The sequence below is a fragment of the Acomys minous genome (genome assembly GCF_964271855.1).
Source record: "Acomys minous genome assembly, chromosome: 12".
Taxonomy (NCBI): domain Eukaryota; kingdom Metazoa; phylum Chordata; class Mammalia; order Rodentia; family Muridae; genus Acomys; species Acomys minous.
Window position 1 is genome coordinate 80,562,208 of NC_140493.1, and position 18,986 is coordinate 80,581,193.

At 49.1% G+C, this 18,986-nt stretch overlaps 1 protein-coding gene across 1 annotated transcript; it reads right to left on the reverse strand.

Moving 5' to 3' along the window:
• Positions 1-15,249: 15,249 nt before the first annotated feature.
• Positions 15,250-16,257, reverse strand: LOC311578386 (olfactory receptor 4D2-like; the record flags this gene model as incomplete). The annotated part of the gene is given in 3 exon segments (XM_084748214.1): positions 15,250-15,254; positions 15,337-15,999; positions 16,002-16,257. Coding segments are annotated over 3 exon segments (924 nt in total).
• Between the last annotated feature and the right edge of the window lie 2,729 nt (positions 16,258-18,986).

The following is an 18,986-nucleotide window of genomic DNA, read 5'->3' on the forward strand; positions in this document are numbered from 1 at the left end:
TAAGAGGCGTTATATCCCATCCTCGGGTAGAGGGGGCAGGACTTGGCCTCCAGAAGCCCAGCCCCTGAGGCGGAGCTCTGGAAAGTCGCTCTGGCTTTCAGGGGAGCCTTGCGATTGAAACACCACATCTAGTGTTAAGGCCATACCACCCTGAATGCGCCCGATCTCGTCTGATCTCAGAAACACCCCCATCTTACATTACCCCCTCACCAGCGTGGGGACGTCATCCCTCTTAGCTCCTCTCGCTACCTATTTCCTTGTTCCCTACCCACCTCTACTCTTGGGTCCATGAATGCATTTCTCCCACAATCCAAAGCAGTGCTGGGGATGGAGATGTCACCCAGTGAGTGATGGGTGACCAAGGCACTGACAAGAAGACAGGGCTTGTCCTGATCACTAACTGTGGCCCCAGGGAGGTCACTCTTCATTTCCAGACCTCATTTCTCACATCTGTAAAACGGGAGTTGGGTGGATGTCTGAAAAGCCTCCTTTCTGCTCCCATCAGGGTAGAACTGGGGTCTTGACTTACTACTGTATCTCCTGCGCTCAGCACAAGGCTTCATTCAGAAGGTATTCATTAAATGTCTGTAGAGTGAGTGAACAGTTAATCATTCGGCTCTCTCCTTACCTCCCTAACGCTATCAGCTCCCTCCAAGCTACCAGAGAAATATCTCAGGGGACACCTGAGGTCTCAGTGAGGTGTCACAGGTAAAACTCACAGCTAGTGAGCTGCTGGTAGCATCCTGCCCAGAGCTAAAGAGCCACCTTAGCTCTGGGGATGCACTGGGCTTTTGTCAGTGCATAGCGATGCTGAGCTTACTGTGTGCTCCCATGCGCTCGGCTGAAAGAGCTTGCTTCTGCACTAGGCCAAACCGGTCTGGGTCTCAATCTGGCTGTCTCACAGGCAGTGAAAGCCTAGGTGGGCTCCCCATCCCCTCAGCCCTAGGGCGGAGCTCAACTCGGTCAGTCAGTCGCAGCCGCTTCACATCTCCATGCCTTTCCTCCTGACAGGCCCTTCTCTGGAGGAGCCTGCTGACCCCACCCTCACCTGCCTGGACAGCTAGTGTTCATGTCTGGGGACCAGGCTCCAAAGCCACTGCCATTATGCCATAACCATGGTCCCTTCAGGTGGGGCCATGCGCATCCCTTCCTTGGTGCAGACAATGCCTTCTGGACCTCACAAGCCTTCCCAACCTCTTCAACCCCCTGTCCCATCTCAACCTGCACCCTGCCCCCCCCCGCCCCTCCTCCCACATCAGTTCTCGCTCTGCTGGCACCCGGCCTCAACAGTTGCTCCTGAAACAGCCACTTCGCTTTGGCAACTCCTTTCACAAGCTCCAGTTGACAAGGCCTCTCCTATCTTACCGCGCATCTTCAGCAGAGGCCCCCCAACCTGTGTGCCAAGGGATCAAAAGTTACAGGGCAGGATGAAAGTCCACTAGGTCCCTAGTAGCCACCCTTCTAGACCTCGGTTTCCAAACTTGTGAGCCAGAACAGCCATCCCGAGAGACTGTAACCGCGCACAGCCTAGATGGCCCAGGCTGGAACTGGGTGTGCCCAGTGGCTCTCCTTCCAGGGACCCTATGCCCAACAGGAGTCACTAGTTGCTTAGCAGGAGGCAGGTAGGTGAGAGGCCACAGGGATGGGCTGCAGTGGGATTGGAGGATGACCTAGGGACAGAGCTGGGCTCTAGACCCATTCCTACCTGCTACATTGGGGATATTTAGGTATTCTTAACAATTTGGGCTTATTGGCTGCTCAGTATAATGATGAGAGTCTGAATTGGCAGGTAAAAGTTTATGCAAGAGCCCAAAGAAGTGTGGCTTGTCACATGACTTTCCTAACCCCCGGAGCTAGGTGCTTCCTTCATCTTACACTCAGTTGCCCTCCTATGGAACCCTGTCCATTGGCCCCAATCTTGCTGGTATTCCATTTGTAAGCCCCACTCTCTAATGCTCCTTTTTACCTAGCTCCCTCCAGGACGCCATATTTGACTCCCTCCCTAGTCAAGATGAGGCCCAAATTCTGCACTCAGCACCCAAAGGAGCACATTGAGAGCGGCTCAAAGAAGTGTCCTCCCAAAAAAAAAAACTCCTGACAAAATCCCATCATCCAGTCAGGCAAAGTAGCTCAGCCCAAAGGCCTGCTCCTGCACAGTAGAGGTTTTCCCTAGCTGCTTGGGAGAGCTGGGCGTGGTGGTGCACACCTTTAATCCCAGCACTCGGGAGGCAGAGGCAGGTGGATGGCTGTGAGTTTGAGGCCAGCCTGGTCTACAAAGTGAGTGTAGGACAGCCAAGGCTACACAGAGAAACCCTGTCTCAAAAAACCAAGAAGAAGAAAGGGAGGAGGAGGAGGAGCGGAGGAAGAAGAAGAAGAAGAAGAGGAAGAGGAAGAAGAAGAGGAAGAAGAGGAAGAAGCCTGTTGTTCTAATCTATTGTTCCTTCTTTATTACGTTCACACCGGGCTGTCTCTCAGGCAGCCACTGACTTCAGCTTGTTGGAAGGAGAGAAGAATGCAAAAGCTTCTGGAATCCTTCAGGCCTAAATCTCTAAAAGGGAAGCCTCCAAAGAGAGGCTCCTAGTTCTCTCAGGGCTGGGAGTACCGGGACCTAAGGGAAGGGACAGTGATGAAGGGACAGAGGCCTTGATGAGGTTCTCCAGCCTAGGCACCCACTATGCCCTTCACTAAGGCACAGGTCTGACAGACAGGCAGGGTCACCATAGCTCATGGTGGTTTGCTCCAAGTTTGACTTTTTTTTTCTGTAGTCAGAGCAATCAGAGGGGAGCAGAAGGGAGGTGTAGGCAAAGGCCATGAGTCCCCGTGCCTTTCTCCGTGGGCCTTTTCTCACAACACCTCATTGGGGGAGATTTTCCTTGTAGCTAAGTGGTAATCAAGTGTATCAGACCCTTCATTATCCTCCTCTGTCCATTAAGATCATTTTGAATGATACTCATTAAGTACAACAAATTATAATGGCCAGAAATGATCTTTGGGGATATAATCATGCCAGTAAAATATATATGTCTATATATGCACATACATATATACATACATATGGGGGATCTGGAGTTTAAGGTCAGCCTCAGCTGCACAGCGAGTTTGAGGTCAGCCTGAAGTGCATGAGACTGTGTCTGGAAATAAATAAACAAATACATACATGCATGCATGCATACACCCATACACATATATGTATACATATATACATACATACAAACACACTAACTTGTGCAATAGGAAAAGAATAATGGATTAATGTTTTTAAATTAAATGAGTGTGTCTTGAATCAAAGGAGAAAATCTACATATTGTTAGATTTGTCGGTGGTGCTGGTGGTTGGCTGGTTGGTTTTGGCATCTGGGACAGAAGCTCATGAAGACCAGGAAGGCTTGAAACTCATCCTCCTGCCTCCACCTCCCAAGGGGCTGAGGTTACAGGCTTATGCAAGCACACCTGGCTTTCTATTAGCAGTTTTAGCATTCAATATATTATTACACTTTCTCAGTTTGTTCTTTAGTTTTAAAGTCAGCAATTATGCCAGGGGCAGTGGCACCCCTGTGATCCCAGCATGGGGGGGGGGGACTGATGAAGTTCAAGATTAACCTGAGCTCCTCAACAAGATATCACCACACACACACACACACAAAAAAGATATCACCACAAAACCGAACAAACAGAAGTTCAAAGAGAAAGGGCTTGATCTTGATGGTACAAATAAACGAGTAAAATATTTCATGCATGAAGCAAATTGTACAGAAAGATACAGTTTGCAAGGCTGGAGAGATGGCTCAGTGGTTAAAAGTGGGTACTGCTCTTCCAGAGGATCTGAGTTCAGTTCGCAAGGCCTACATTCAACAGCTCACAACTACCTGTAACTTGAGGTCAGGGAGATCCAGTGCCCTCTTCTGGATTTCCAGGGTACCTGCACTCATATGCACATACCCACATACAGACACGTGTGTGTATGTATATATACAAGAAGTTAAAAAGTTAATAAAAAATAAATCTGTTTAAAAGATACAATTCTGACACACTGCTTTAAACTGAACTATTAATTAAAATGCCAGCCGTCATATATAACAATGTAATTAAAAGGAAATCCAATTCTATCTCTTCAACTTTATGAGTACCGTGTGCTATTATCATCTATATCAACTATTTTTGCTTTTGTTTGAGACAGGGTTTCATGTAGCCCAGGCTAGCCTCAAACTTGCTTTGTAGCTGAAAACGATCTTGAACTTCAGCCCCTTCTCCTAACCACTCCTACTCAGACCTGGGATTGCAGGCACATACCACCACACCCAGCTCATGTGGTGCCCGGGACCGACAGGGCTTTGTGCATGGTAGGCAAGCACTCTTTCAACCGAGCTACATCCCCAGCCAACCAAAAGATTTAGATGCAAAAGCGCACAGCTTAGCCCTTACTTCTGAAGAAGATGCACACAGCCGAGGCAGCCATGATATAACTGGGAATTTCCTAAATTAGCCACAGTGCTTATGAGCAATAAAAAAAAAAAAAACTAACTAGAAGCTCAGAGGGATTATTAAAGTTAAACAGTATTTGCAGCAATTACTTAGCATACCAAACAACTCAAACTGTGCTTGGGGAGGAGAATTTTGTATATGAAATTGTTATGAGTGACAACGGCAGGGTGATCAGCGTGAGCCATCTGACCCTGTGTAAAAACTACACCTAAGTTCCCAGAACCCCTTGTGTTCCGTGCAATGGGGAACAGCTTCTTCCTCCATTAGTGACAAGATAAGAGACTTTTCTAGTCCCTCCACAACCTGCCCCCTACACATACTTTGGGTCCCCGTAGGAAGGAGGAGGGGACCACTGAGCCCTGAGAACTGGGGGAGAGAAAGAGGCTGCTCATAAGTTGTTCTACAGAGTGACCTGGTCACTCTGGGGAGTCTGCGTGCTTTGTCTTTTGAGCGGCAGGAACCTAGGATGCTTCCTCACCTCCTCAGGCTCGCAGCAGCTCTCTAGCATTTCTCTCCTTCCTCCCCACCACTCACCACACCCCAGCCTTACTGGCTACACCTTCCGCCTTCACCTCCTTAGGCACATCCTTTTGCCAGAATAACTACTCAGTTCACCCTGATCTCCTCCAGGAACCCTTCCATAGACCATTTCCTGCTCACCCCCAAATATACTTCAGATACCCCTTTTTGATCTACGGGACATGCCACAGTGATGTTTCTCATAGCACACATTAACCTTTCCTGAAGGACTGACACCATGTCCATCTTCTGGGTGGGTGAGAGTGTATTCAGCACCCAGCAGCAGGCTGGGCAGGGTCTCAGAAGTGAGCAACAGTCTTCCTTAACCCCCTAGGATCACCCTGGAAAAGAAAACCTATCCCTTCCTGACCTAGTGGGATTTCTCAAACCCTCTTCCTTCTCCTGGGGGCGGGGGGCAGATAGGCCACAGATCCAGGGTGGAGAGTGGGAGTCTGAGCCATCAGAGAAAAGAGAGGGTGCGTGGGACACTAAGCAAGGAGGCTACATGCTGAGGACAGCCATCAGGATGCCCCACAGGCTGGGTGTTTGTGATGCTAGGCTGTCTATGAGGCTAGTGTGAGCTCTCAGCCAGTGGAGCCCAGAACCTGCCTCTGGGCTTGCCTAAGTTTCCTTCCAGGCCTGACTGGGCCACAGGCTTGGAAGTCTCAAGGGCAAACTCTTCCTCTGAAAGGGAAATGGCTGAAACAAACAAAAACAAACAAATGAAGGCAAACCCACCTATGAGGAGGACCATACTTAGGGCAGGGATGTGACTCAAGGATATGGGCATGTGTTCCATGTCCAGCAGTGATGGGAAAGAGGAGAAGGAAGAGGAGGAGGAGGAAGAAGAAGGAAGAAGAGGAGGTTACTATTCTTGGATCACAGAGAGTGACAAGACTTCTAGGACTGCTCAGGAAATGGGCCCCAGGCCAGCCAGCTTCTCACCTTGCTTGTGCTCCCGGCTTCCCTCCTCCCTCCCTTCATCCCTGATCCCTCCTTCCTTTCCTCCCTCCATCTCAGACTTCGAAAATATGGGGCCATGGAGGAGTTGGTTCCGCCAGCAGGAGTCTGTCTGGTGTCTCCTATTGTCTCGTTCTGACCCCCAGCAGCTCCTCCCGAAAGGCAGAGGCGCCTGGGGCATGGGGACTGGGGGACAGGCCCTGATTCCTGCTTCGTCTGCTGCGGAAACCTCCCATTCCTCTGCTTTCTAAACACAATGGTTTTCAGCTAAGTCTACTGCCTTCCAGACATCATGAATCCGAATCACAAGCGCGCGCGCGCGCACACACACACACACACACACACACACACACACACACACACACACGGGCTTTTTTTTTTTTTTCTCAGCCTGGCTGCCTCCCACTGAGTGCCCAGTTCCATCCACCCACAGGGAACCCTTGTCATTACCGGCCATGACTCAGCAGGTTTAGGCCCTCTGGTCCTTAATCTCACCGCTTCTTTCCAACCTTCATTAAGTGCTAATGAATAGATTACATTCCTCCAGTTCCACACAGGAAAGGCTAAGGCTCACAGTAGCCTCATACCGAAGCGTGCCTGGCAGGCCCGAATAGGATTTACAGAGTGGATGTGCTCGCTGTTGACCTTGCCTGCCATGGCTGATAGGCTAAGAGATGGATTTGTGCCTCTACATGCCAGGACCTTTGGGTCACTATTCTCCCTGGACCAGACTAGCTGTGGGTCAGTGGATGCTGTGGCAGGCCAGACCCTGAAGAAGACTGCTCGCTAGGCCCTGGACCATGAGGACAGCTTCCTTCTCAGGTACTTGAAGCAACATCGCTGGATAAACCTTCCTGCCCATCCTCCCAGGCGGTCTGAACCCTCAAACTTCTGCAACCACTTTCATAAGAACGGTCTACCCATCATGGCGGAACTGCTGGCCACAGGCCTGATTGGATCTCTTTTATCTCCTCCACTCCAACCGCCCCATTAAGACAGAGGGCACAGCAAAGGCTCTGGGCTTGGCAGCCCCACTCTTGCCCCAAGGGTTCCTTGCAAAGGGCATTATTTGTCACAATGTCACAATGATAACTGAAAGGTGCGTGGGAGAAGAGCTTGCCTAAACCTTAATGCCAGCACACTAAACCAGAGGCCAGGAGGGTGTGTGTCTGTGTGTGTCTGTGTGTGTGTTTGTCTGTGTATGTGTATCTGTGTCTATGTGTCTGTATCTTCGTGTGTGTGTATGTCTGTGTGTCTGTGTCTTTCTGGGTGTGGGTGTGGGGATACCATGTGATCCTGAAAAAGGTGGCTCTGAGTTCCTTACCTTTACTTAACAACTCCTTAAAACGTAGCTTGGGGCTCTGGAGAGGGGGCTTGGAAGTCCAGCACCACTACCCCCACTTGGACAATACCCGCACCCCACCCCCTCACCCCAACCCCGGTTGTGTGGCTGTGAGTAAGAACTTGACCTCTTTGAACTGCTAATCCATCTCAGCAAGAGGCAGGAAGATTCAGTGCTAATTCTGCAGCCGGTCTAGAGAGACTTCACACACACACACACACACACACACACACACACACACACACACACACACTGCGCTGCCTCTGGGATAAGGATCCTGTGGGCTGTCTGCTCAGCCCGTGGGGACAGAAGCCCCTGGAATAGGAGTCAGTAGGAGTCTGAGAGGGAAGTCTGCATCCTTCCTCAGCTCCCCCCCCCCCCCCCCCCGGGGCTCACACGAGTTTCATAAAGGACCAGCACAGGGCTAAGGAGAGCTCAGTTAATAAAACGCTTGTCGCTCAAACAGAAGGACCCGAGTTTGAGCCTTAGAACCCACAGTAGAAACCAGGCACCGAGGGCTGGACAGTTAAGAACACCTGCCGCTCTCACAGAAGGCCAAGGCCAGGATCCCGGTACCCACAGGGAGGCTCACAACTACTTATAATTCCATTTCCAGGGAATCTGATGCCCTCTTCTGACCTCTATGAGTACCAGGCACACCAAGGTGCACATACCTATGCGAAGGCACTCACACCTTTTTTTTTTTTTGAAAAAAGGTCTCTCACCAAGTAGTGGTGGCACATGCCTTTAATCCCAGCGTTCGGGAGGCAGAGGCAGGTGGATCGCTGTAAATTCGAGGCCAGCCTGGTCTACAAAGCAAGTCCAGGACAGCCAAGGCTACACAGAGAAAGCCTGTCTCAAAAAAAAAAAAAAAGGTCTCTCTACATAGGCCTGGCTGTCCCAGAACTCACATAGAAATCACAGAGATCCAACTATCCCTGCATTTTAACTAATATTTGGTGTTTTGAGACAGGGTTTCTCTGTGTAGCCCTGGCTGTCCTGAAACTTACTCTGTGAACCAGGCAGGCTTTAGGCATGCAATCCTCCTGCCTCAGGTGCTGGGATGAGGCTCTGGCCCAGTGAGAATCCCTGGGTGGGTTGGAGAACTGTTGGCCCTGTTTGTTTTAAATGTCCAAGTACTGCCACATGATCTCAGTGTTCAGATTTGTGATTGAGTTTATGCTACAGTTGGCCTCAAATAATCCTGACTTTAAAAAAAAGAAACATTACATTATTAATATTTTTGGTGCTTTTCAAATGAAGCATTGTTTGAATAAACGCTCGAGTGGGAAGGAACTGTAAAGAGGCTGAGTCTGAACCCTGGTTACCTGGCAACACGGTCAGGCTGTATTCACACACGGCTCCACCAGCATGCTCAGTAAGGGCCCGTTATTGGCCACAGGAACTGGGTTTTGGTTTGGGGGTTGTTGTTTGTTTGTTTGTTTTTGTTTTGTTGTTGTTTGGGTGGTTTTGTTTTGTTTTGGGGTTTTGTCTTTTCAAGACAGGGTTTCTTTGAGTAGCTCTGGCTTTCTTGAAACTCACTCTGTAGACCAGGCTGGCCTCCAACTCAGAGACCCACTTGCCTCTGCGTCCTGAGCGCTGGGATTAAACGTGTGCACCACCGCCACCACCACCACTGCCACCACCTAGCTGAACTGGGTTTTTTAATTTCTATTGTACTCTATGTGTATATTTATTTACTTTTGTGATCACAGGAGAGAGAAGAATAAGAAGACCACACCTAGTCTTGTACTATGGGTTAGAGAAACACCTTTTTAAAGTAACCACTACCCATTGAAGAATAAACCTGAAAAAGGCTTTGTTCTCCCTAAACTGCTCCTATCTGCACCTCACCAAAGTTCTGCCTCCTCCTAGCGGCCCCCTCTCCCTCAGCAACACCTCACTTCCCATTGCTTTTGTGTGTGAGAACAATGCATGGTTTTAATCTTGCCTATACTGTGCCTGTGATTTAAAATGTTCTGCTGCTGGGCATGGTGGCGCACGCCTTTAATCCCAGCACTTGGGCGGAGGCAGAGGCAGGAGGATCTCTATGAGTTTGAGGCCAGCCTGGTCTACAAAGTGAGTCCAGGACAGCCAAGGCTACACAGAGAAACCCTGCCTAGAAAAACCAAATAAAATAAGATAAAGTGCTCTTGCACCTTTGCTCTAAGTCTTTGCACCATGCCCCAGGGAAGTCTGTGGTCCAGGTGTCTCAGGGTGGAGTGTGGGGAACGGTCTGCTCTCTCACTCATCTCCTCTGGCTTTGCAGCATCTGCTGCCTGTTTTGGGGTAGAATAGGGTAGAAAAGGGGAAATGAAATTTCCTTTCTTTGGGCTGAATCGCCGCCCCACAAAGCAGCCACTCCTGGTCTTCAGAGCTTCTTTGTCAGTTGATACTGTAAGGCAGGTCCAAGGACCCATGGCTCCCTCTCCTGGGTCTCAGAAGGGCTGGACTTGGGGGGTGGAGATCTGGGTCAGCTCCCTTCCCCCTCTCGACCTTCACCTCAGCAGTCAGGCATTCCCAGCTGCAGAGTCCGCACAAGCCCCTCCTTCAGCGCGCACCCTCGCTTCCCAGCCGCTTCCTGGTTTTCTCCAGCCAGTTCTGATTCTCTCCTGACTGCCTCAGTTCTCTTAGTGTCATGCATCACACACACAGTGGGGTAGACCACCCTGATGCAACACATGCATGCGCACACACACACACACACCATACACACACACACACACACCATACACACACACACACACACCACACACCATACACACACACCATACACACACACACACACCATACACACACACACACCATGCACACACACACACACACATACACACACCATACACACACACACACACCATACACACACACACACACCATACACGCACACACACACACACACCATACACACACACACACACCATACACACACACACACCATTCACACCCTACACACCCCACATGCCGCATGCACACACACACACACACACACACCATACACACACACACACCATACACACACACACACACCATACACACACACACACATACACACACACATACACACACACATGCACATACACACACACACATACACACACACCATACACATGCACCATACATACCACACACACCACACACACACACATACCACACACCATACACACACACACACCATTCACACCCTACACACCCCACATGCCGCATGCACACACACACACACCATACACATGCACCATACATACCACACACACCACACACACACACATACCACACACCATACACACACACACACCATTCACACCCTACACACCCCACATGCCACACACACACCACACATATCACACACACACCACACCATGCACACCACACCCCACACCCACACACACCATTCACACCCCACACCCCACACGCCACACACACACCACACACCACACATACAAGGAGGAGGGACTTAGAGTAAGCCACAGTCCTAGCGATTTCAGTGTGTAGTCCTTGGTTCTGCTCATTCTGGGCCATGATGAGGCTGATCGTCACAGCAGTGAGAGCGTGTGTGGTGAGAGAGGTCCATGCCTTGTGGTGCCAAGGGGTGAGGAAAGAGCTACACATAAGAAAGAACTGTTAAGCTGGGTGTGGTGGTGCACACCTTTAATCCCAGCACTCAGGAGACAGAGGCAGGCGGATCACTGTGAGTTCGAGGCCAGCCTGGTCTACAAGGTGAGTCCAGGACAACCCAGGCTACACAGAGAAACCCTGTCTTGAAAAAAAACAAAAAACAAAACAAACAAGAAAACAGGGACCTTCTTCCTACACTCATGCTCACCCACCCAAATGGTGCTATCAAGCCTTGAACACTTGAGCCATGTGTGTGTGGGAGTGTCCATAACCATAATGTAAGTGACAGAGAGATACAGACAGACAGACAGACAGAGACAGAGAGGGAATGAATTTGGAAGAGACAAAGTGGGCACACATGCATTAACCTGGCTGACACTGTTTAAGATTGCCAGGGTGTGGTGATAAGAAAGCATTTTTTTTTCGTAGTTTTAATGTTGTTTATAAATTCTCCACAGGAAATGACTCCCATATGACTTGCGCAGGAACACCCCGCCCTGTCTACGTCGTGCCCTCGCATCTGACAAGAGCACATCCAGGGCAGGAGTCATTGTCTCTGACTGTCCCCAGGGCCTCCTGTCCGGCAGGCGACACTGGATGGCGACATTTAAGGGGTGTTTTCTTGTTGCTTTCATGGCGGGCAGTGTTGAGAGGATCTCCTACATCTGTCTCTGTCTTCATCCCATCTCCTCCACTACTGCTCTGGGTGAGCACTGCATGTTCTGCCACAGACTACCACGTGTATCCCCTCGGGGGGCCTTGGTCCTTCATGCTCCACTAAGAGCGGGATGGTCTCTCTTCCCTTGCATTAGCCAAAACAAAACCGAGAACTTTCCCTAAGAAGCCACATGGAAAAAATACAATAGGACTGGATGGGTAAACTGCAGACACTCAAAATAAACACGTGTTCAGTGAACAAATACAACACACGAACATCTATGTATAACCTAGGAGGGATGGATTGGATGGCACTTTTTTTTTCTTTTTCTTTTTTTTTTTTTTAAGACAGTTTCTCTGTGTAGCCTTGGCTGTCCTGGACTCACTTTGTAGACCAGGCTGGCCTCGAACTCACAGAGATCCGCCTGCCTCTGCCTCCCAAATGCTGGGATTAAAGGAGTGCGCCACCACGCCTGGCACGGATGGTGCCTTTTAAGAGATGCAGTTTGTATTGCTTTCATAACAGACAATATTGGAGATGCCAGCCCACTTCCATCACCACTCCCTTGGAACAACCTCTACCCCCAACCTTTGCTGAAGAGGGACAGTGTGATAATATTTATGTAACAAAAACCTGAACATCCCCCAGCCACTGGGGAAGGTGGCCCAACCTCACTGTGCTACATAGTTTTATTTTATTGTGACACAAGCTATAGTCATCTGAGAGGAGGGAACTTCAATTGAAAAAATGCCTCCGTACGATTGGTCTGCAGGAAGACCTGTGGGGCATTTTTTTTTTTTAAAAAGTAGTGATTGACAAGGGAGGGCCCAGTCCATTTGTGAATGGGGTCAATCCTGGGCTAATTGTCCTGGACTCTGTAAGAAAGCAGGCTGAGCAAGGCAGTGAGCAGCACCCCTCCATGGCCTCTGCATCAGCTCCTGCCTGCAGCTCCTGACTTCCTTCAGTGATGGACTAGTGATGAGGAAGTGTCAGCCAAATAACCCTTTCCTTCCCACGTTGTTTTGGTCATGGCGTTTCACCACAGCAATAGTCACCCCAACTAAAACACCCACTTAATCACATTACCTTCATAAGAAGTCACTAGAAGCCTGGTAGACTGAGCTAGGCAGCTGCAGGAAGTAAAAAAACAAAAACAAAAAGACAAGGGTCTCGGTTTAGAACAATGGTCCCCACTTTTGCTGTATGCAAGAAAGGCATGTGAAGGCAAGGAGGGACGGAGTGAGAAAAGAGGGGAGCCGTGTGGGGTCCCTCCTTATGGCTTCTTGCTCCCACAGTAGACTTTTACATCTAGGAAACCTTGTATTCCTTTTTAAAATTTTTTGTGGTATATGTGTATGGACATGTTGTATGTGTTCCCATGTATGTATGAGAATGTAAGTGTGTGTGTGTGTGTGTGTGTGTGTGTGTGTGTGTGTGTGTGTGTGCGCACGCGCATATGAAGGCCAAAGTTCTATGTTGAGTCTCCCTCAATTACTCTCCACATTATTTTTTGGGACAAGTCTCTCATCAAACCCAGAGCTTAACAATTTGGTCAGACTGGCTGCCCAGATATATTCAGAGATCCTCCTGCCTCTGCCTCTCCATCATTGGGCTTAAAGATGCATGCTACCACACCTGGATGCATGCCACCACACCTGGATGCATGCCACCACACCTGGATGCATGCCACCACACCTGGATGCATGCCACCACACCTGGATGCATGCCACCACACCTGGATGCATGCCACCACACCTGGATGCATGCCACCACACCTGGATGCATGCCACCACACCTGGATGCATGCCACCACACCTGGATGCATGCCACCACACCTGGATGCATGCCACCACACCTAGATTTTTTTTTACATAGGTTCTGGGGTTGAACTCAGGTGTTCAACCTTCACCCTAGCCCATAGATCCAAAATTTTTTTAAAAACCAAAACTCTTAATTTGGATTTGTCTGCGGTACAACCTCTCTTGCAAAGTAAGCCACAACCTGTTGCTTCTCTTTTACTGACACCCTTCCACAGTTGATAGGGAGGAGGAGAAACCAGGTGTGTGGCAGTGGGAAGCAAAGCACATGAGTGAATTGGGTGGCCGTGAAGACTGAACTTACAGCCATCAATGAAGGAAACGGGATGGAGAAAGAAGAAAAGCTAGAAAGAGACCAATGAAGCAAGAGTCAACAAAACATTACACAGTGTATTCTATCAAAATCAAAATACTGCGCCAAGCCCCAATGCAAATTAATAAAAGTGAACAATGGGGAAATGAATTATTGATTTAAAAAATGGGTATTCTGATTACAATTTGCAAAAAAAAAAATGTTGGCTCTGAAAATAAGGCTGGGTGGGGACAGCAGGAGGTAGCCAGACTCTTATTTGCCTGCTTATTATGGGTTTCACTCCTCGGGGGTAGTGCACAGCCACCCTCACTGTGTCCGCACACTCTCTGCACCTCTTGTCACATCACAGAGAAATTTCTGGCCACTTCAGTGCGTGATTCAACTGACAGAAGAAAAATGTCAAGGGCGACAAGCCGTAACTCCTCCCACATTCTGTGTCCTCCACAGTATCCTCGTGCACCCTGCTCAGATCTTGACAGATCTGTAACATTATCGAGGCTGTCGGTTTAAGCCAGCTCAGCGAAGAAGCCGTGACACGAGGAGAATTGAGGCAGGACACCCATGGCCAGAAGTCTGATGAGAAGTTCAGAGCTCTGATATCAGACTAGGAATGCAAATCATGTATGTCCCACCACACACACACACATGCACACACACACACACACGCGCACACACGCACACACACAGAGGAAATGTTTAGGAGAGGAACGACACACAAAAAATGTTCATCTGGGAGAGATGCCATCACCACAAAAAAGAAGAAGAATCTATCCATAAAAGGAGGGACAAAGAGGTTACGGCTGCTCAGGGACAAGCAAGCATTTCTTGTCACTGTAGGAGTCTTAGAATACTTTTGACAAACTTTAACCACAAAGAGAACAGTTCCGTTTTCCCTACAGAGCCCATTTGCTGAGTCACTGGGACTGAGGCAACTCCAGGGGGAAGATGTGCGCATCGGCTCAGGGTTTCAGGACACAGAGTCCATCCAGGTAGGGAAGACTTGGTGGGTGAAGCAGCTTGGTCCTTGATGGCAGGAGTATGGGCCGGCGGGGACACAAGCGAGCTGATCACAATGTATTGGGTGCACCAAGAGTCAGAGAGGTCTGGAGGCGGAGATGGGGTCTAGTCTCCAAGGCCTTCACCAATAACCCAAGTCAATGCGCTAGATCCCAAAGGTTCTACAACCTCCCAACACAGTTACCCTCGTTACCAGCTGGGACCCAAGTGTCCAAATAGCTGAGCTAATCTGAAACAGTCCGGACTCAAAGCAAAACTGTTACTAAGTTTCAGGACAGATTCTTTACAAAAGACAGGCTGGGGCTGGAGAGATGGCTCAGTGGTTAAGAGTACTCACTGACTGCTCTTCCAGAGGTCATGAGTTCAGTTCCCAGCAACCACATGGTGGCTCACAACCATCCATAATGAGATCTGGTGCCATCTTCTGGCCTGCAGGTGTACATGCAGGCAGAACACTGTATACATAATAAATAAATAAATATTTTAAAACAAAAAAAAACAAAACAAAAAGACAGGCTGTGCAAACATACCTATGCTACAAAGAGAGAAGATGTGGATTCCAGAAAGGACAGACCACAGGCAAGTCCCTTGCCCATCCATACTCATTCTATTTTTACAAGCTAGCAGATGCATCCCTAGTCTCTTCAACGCTGCCTGCATCTCCTGCTTCCTGAGCGTGTAGATCATGGGGTTGAGCATGGGGGTCATGGCCGTGTGGCTGATGAACACAGCCTTGTCCATGGGGAAGGGGGTAAAGGGCCGGGCATACAGGTAAATGCTTGGGATGAAGATCATGGACACCACGATGATGTGGGTGGTGCAGGTGGAAGCCGCCTTCCTCCTCGCCTCCCCCGAGTGGGACCTCAGCATCACCAGGATGACCAAGTAGGAGATGAGGAGGAGAAAGAACCAGATGACATCCAGCATCCCACTGTTGGAGATCATGAGGAACTCCAGGAGGGAGGTGTCCGTGCAGGCCAGTCTCAGCACTTGGGGCACATCACAGTAGAAGTTATCCAGGACATTGGGGCCACAGAAGGGCAGTGGGAGCATCAGAGACAGCTGGACAATGGAATGGGCAAAGCCTCCTATCCATGCTGTCACCACCAGTCCCAGACAGAGCTGTGTGTTCATGATGGTAACATAGTGGAGGGGCCGGGAGATGGTTATGTAGGGGTCGTAGGCCATCACTGAGAGGAAGAAGACCATGGCCCCTCCCAGGAAGTGAAAGAAGAAGACCTGAGGCATGCAGCCTCGGCAGGAGATGGTCTTCTCCTCAGATAGAAGTCCACCAGCATCTTGGGGGCAGTGACCAAGGAGAAGCAGAGGTCTAAGCCAGCAAGATTGCAGAGCAGGAAGTACATAGGTGTGTGGAGCCTAGAATCCGAGGTCACCGTCACTGTAATGAGGAGGTTTCCCACCACAGTGGTGCTGTAGACAAACAAGAACACCAGAAACAAGAAAAGCTGAAGCTCCCAGATCTCTGAGAACCCCAGGAAGACAAACTCTGACACCCACGTGAGGTTCCCTGGGTCCATGGTGACCTCTGCATACACCTAAAGGAAGTGGCTGACAGATCCAAATGCAGGAAGTAACTCCTCGCCCTCTTCATATGCAGGGGCTCAGGCTGAGTTGTTCATGTCTGTATGATGGGTGTCCTCACGTGAAGACGGTGATGCTGCCCGCTGCCTTGTCTCTGAAGAGACAACTAGGCTCTGGAGTGTACATTCATGAGTTAGCTGAAAGCTGTCCCTCCTAAGAGCCACACAGTGGTGGGAAGACAAACTGAGATGCTCTAGGGTGAAATTCAGGTGCTCCTTTTTTTTTTTTTTCTTTTCAGCATTAACGAGGAATAACTGACTTGTTTGGGATTTCAGTTCCGACATGTGCAGCTGGGAATAAGAAAGCCTTTCTTCCCTGGGTTATCTGTTGGATTGAGTAAAAAAAATGACACATTTGACATCCCTACACGTGGTGCCGCCCTCGGTGTCCCAGGGTAGTTCTTGTCCCCGCCTCCCCGTTCCAGCCTTTAGATTTTTGTGCTTGTTTTCACACAGCATTTATACTAGCAAAATATTAGCAGACTTCCCTGTGTCTGTGTTTTTACTGTACAAGTCACAAGATCTTGGGCACATGGATCAGGTTTTCAAAATTCATTTGTTTCTAGCGGTAGGTCTCCTGGAAGTAGGTGATATTTATTGGGGAATCTGCTGTTGCTTGCACAGTGGGTGCCGGCTCCTGGTATGGGAGCCTCTGGACACAGCTGAATATTTAATATGGGGTTGCGTCCCACTACCCAAGGCAGGAGCCTCTTGCTTGGTGAGGCTCCACAGGACAAGCGCGTAGACAGAAGTGAAATGGAGGGCAAGAGGTCCAAGCAACTGAAGAGATAACGGATGAGCACTGATGGAAGGGAAGCTCTTCTAAGGAGATCGGTTCTACAAGCTGTCATAAAAGAAAAGAAAAGGGGAGGAGTTGGAGGCAAAGAAATGGGAGTTGATGGAGTAAAGGAAGATTACAAGGAAGGGAAGCATAATAAATAGAGCAGAAAAAAAAGAGTGGAAAGTGGGGGGAAAAAAGAGTGGGCAGGGGTGGGCACAATTAGACAGGCTGGCATAGAGAGACAGACAGAGTGGGGGTGCAGACCCCTAATCCCCTGCTCACTCTTACTGGGTTCTCTGCTCTACGGCAGTCTACCATCTCGGAGAGCACTCCCTTCCTGTCTCTCACTTCCCTGTGTTCACGCCCCACCCCCACGTCACACAGTCGCCTTCTGAATGAATGAGTCCTTCCGCACTGTTGAGTACCCACAGCCTAAACCTCCAACTCCTAGAGGCTACCATGCTCTCTGTACGTAGAATTGGGGAGAAAAACATGTTTATACATACACGTGCGGCTCCCTTTCAGTACTTCGTACAAGGCTATAAATGCCACCTCCATTTATGTTTGCAATCATGTCACTAAGGACCCATTTGCTGTCTAAAGAACGGACAGTTTCCACGTGGTTATTTCTACATCCTTGATAGGAATTCCTGCTTTAAAAAACGAAAACAGAAAAACAAAAAACCTGTGTGAGAGAATAAATTCTTCAACTTTGGAGTTCCAAAAGCACTTGACCAACACTCCATCATGGCACTTAGAATTGTTTCTGTTGCTTCTATTAACTACATTTTAAATACTTTAACATCGGAAAATATTTAAAATTCTTTAACATTGTAGACCTAGCAGCAGCCAAAACAACTCAGAAGTTGCTAACAATGTTAGCAAACTTCATGAATTAGCAATTAATAATGGAAGCTTGCTACGTGCGGCTATGCAGAGAATTTCTGGTTGGTTTTCCTGAAAACATGCTTGGTAGTTTTCATACGTAACCTGGGCACCTGCGGCTAATGTCACATCATCCATTCCTGCTGTACCTGCAGGCTCTGGCTGGGTTCTCACCATCTCCATGTGGCGTATTTACTCCCACCTACTGGCAGACATTTGCAAGGTCCTCCCCACAGCTGACCGGTACGCGGGAGAGCACGCCCTTTTCCTCACGTCACGTCAGCTGAGAGCATGGGACTTCATGGCTTACATCTTCTTGGAGGTCCTTTGTTTTGACTTCAGCTTTCTAGTCTTTAGCCATCCTTCACGTGCGCTGCATGTGTGGGGCCCTAGAGGACCAGGGAATGTCCCTGGGGGAACCTATCGGACAGGGCTCAGGAGACAGAGCTGGGCTCATTACTACTGAGGCCTGCGCAGCAATGCGGGACTTTTTTTTTTAAGTTTCCATATGTCCCACAGCACACGTTCTCTGAAAGATCTTCCTTGGGGGCCTAAAGCACCAAAAACACTGAGAATTTTTGAGATTTGTATGATGTATGATTTACTGATCAACTTCCAAAACAGACTCTCTGGTAGTTTGAGAAGGATATGTGTCTTAGCCAGTAATTGTTTTCCTTCCAGACAGGGTTTCTCTGTGTAGTCTTGGCTGTCCTGGACTCGTGTTGTAGACCAAGCTGGCCTTATACTCACAGAAGTCCACCTGCCTCTGCTAGGATTAAAGGCATGCACTGCCACACCCAGCTTAGCATAGTTATTCTGGTTTTTTTTTTTTCTAGACAGGGTTTCTCTGTGTAGCCTTGACTGTCCTGGACTCACTTTGTAGACCAGGCTGGTCTTGAACTCACAGCAATCTGCCTGCCTCTGCCTCTGCCTCCCGAGTTCTGGGATTAAAGGTGTGTGCCACAACCACCCGGCTGGCTAGCATAGTTATTCTTAACCT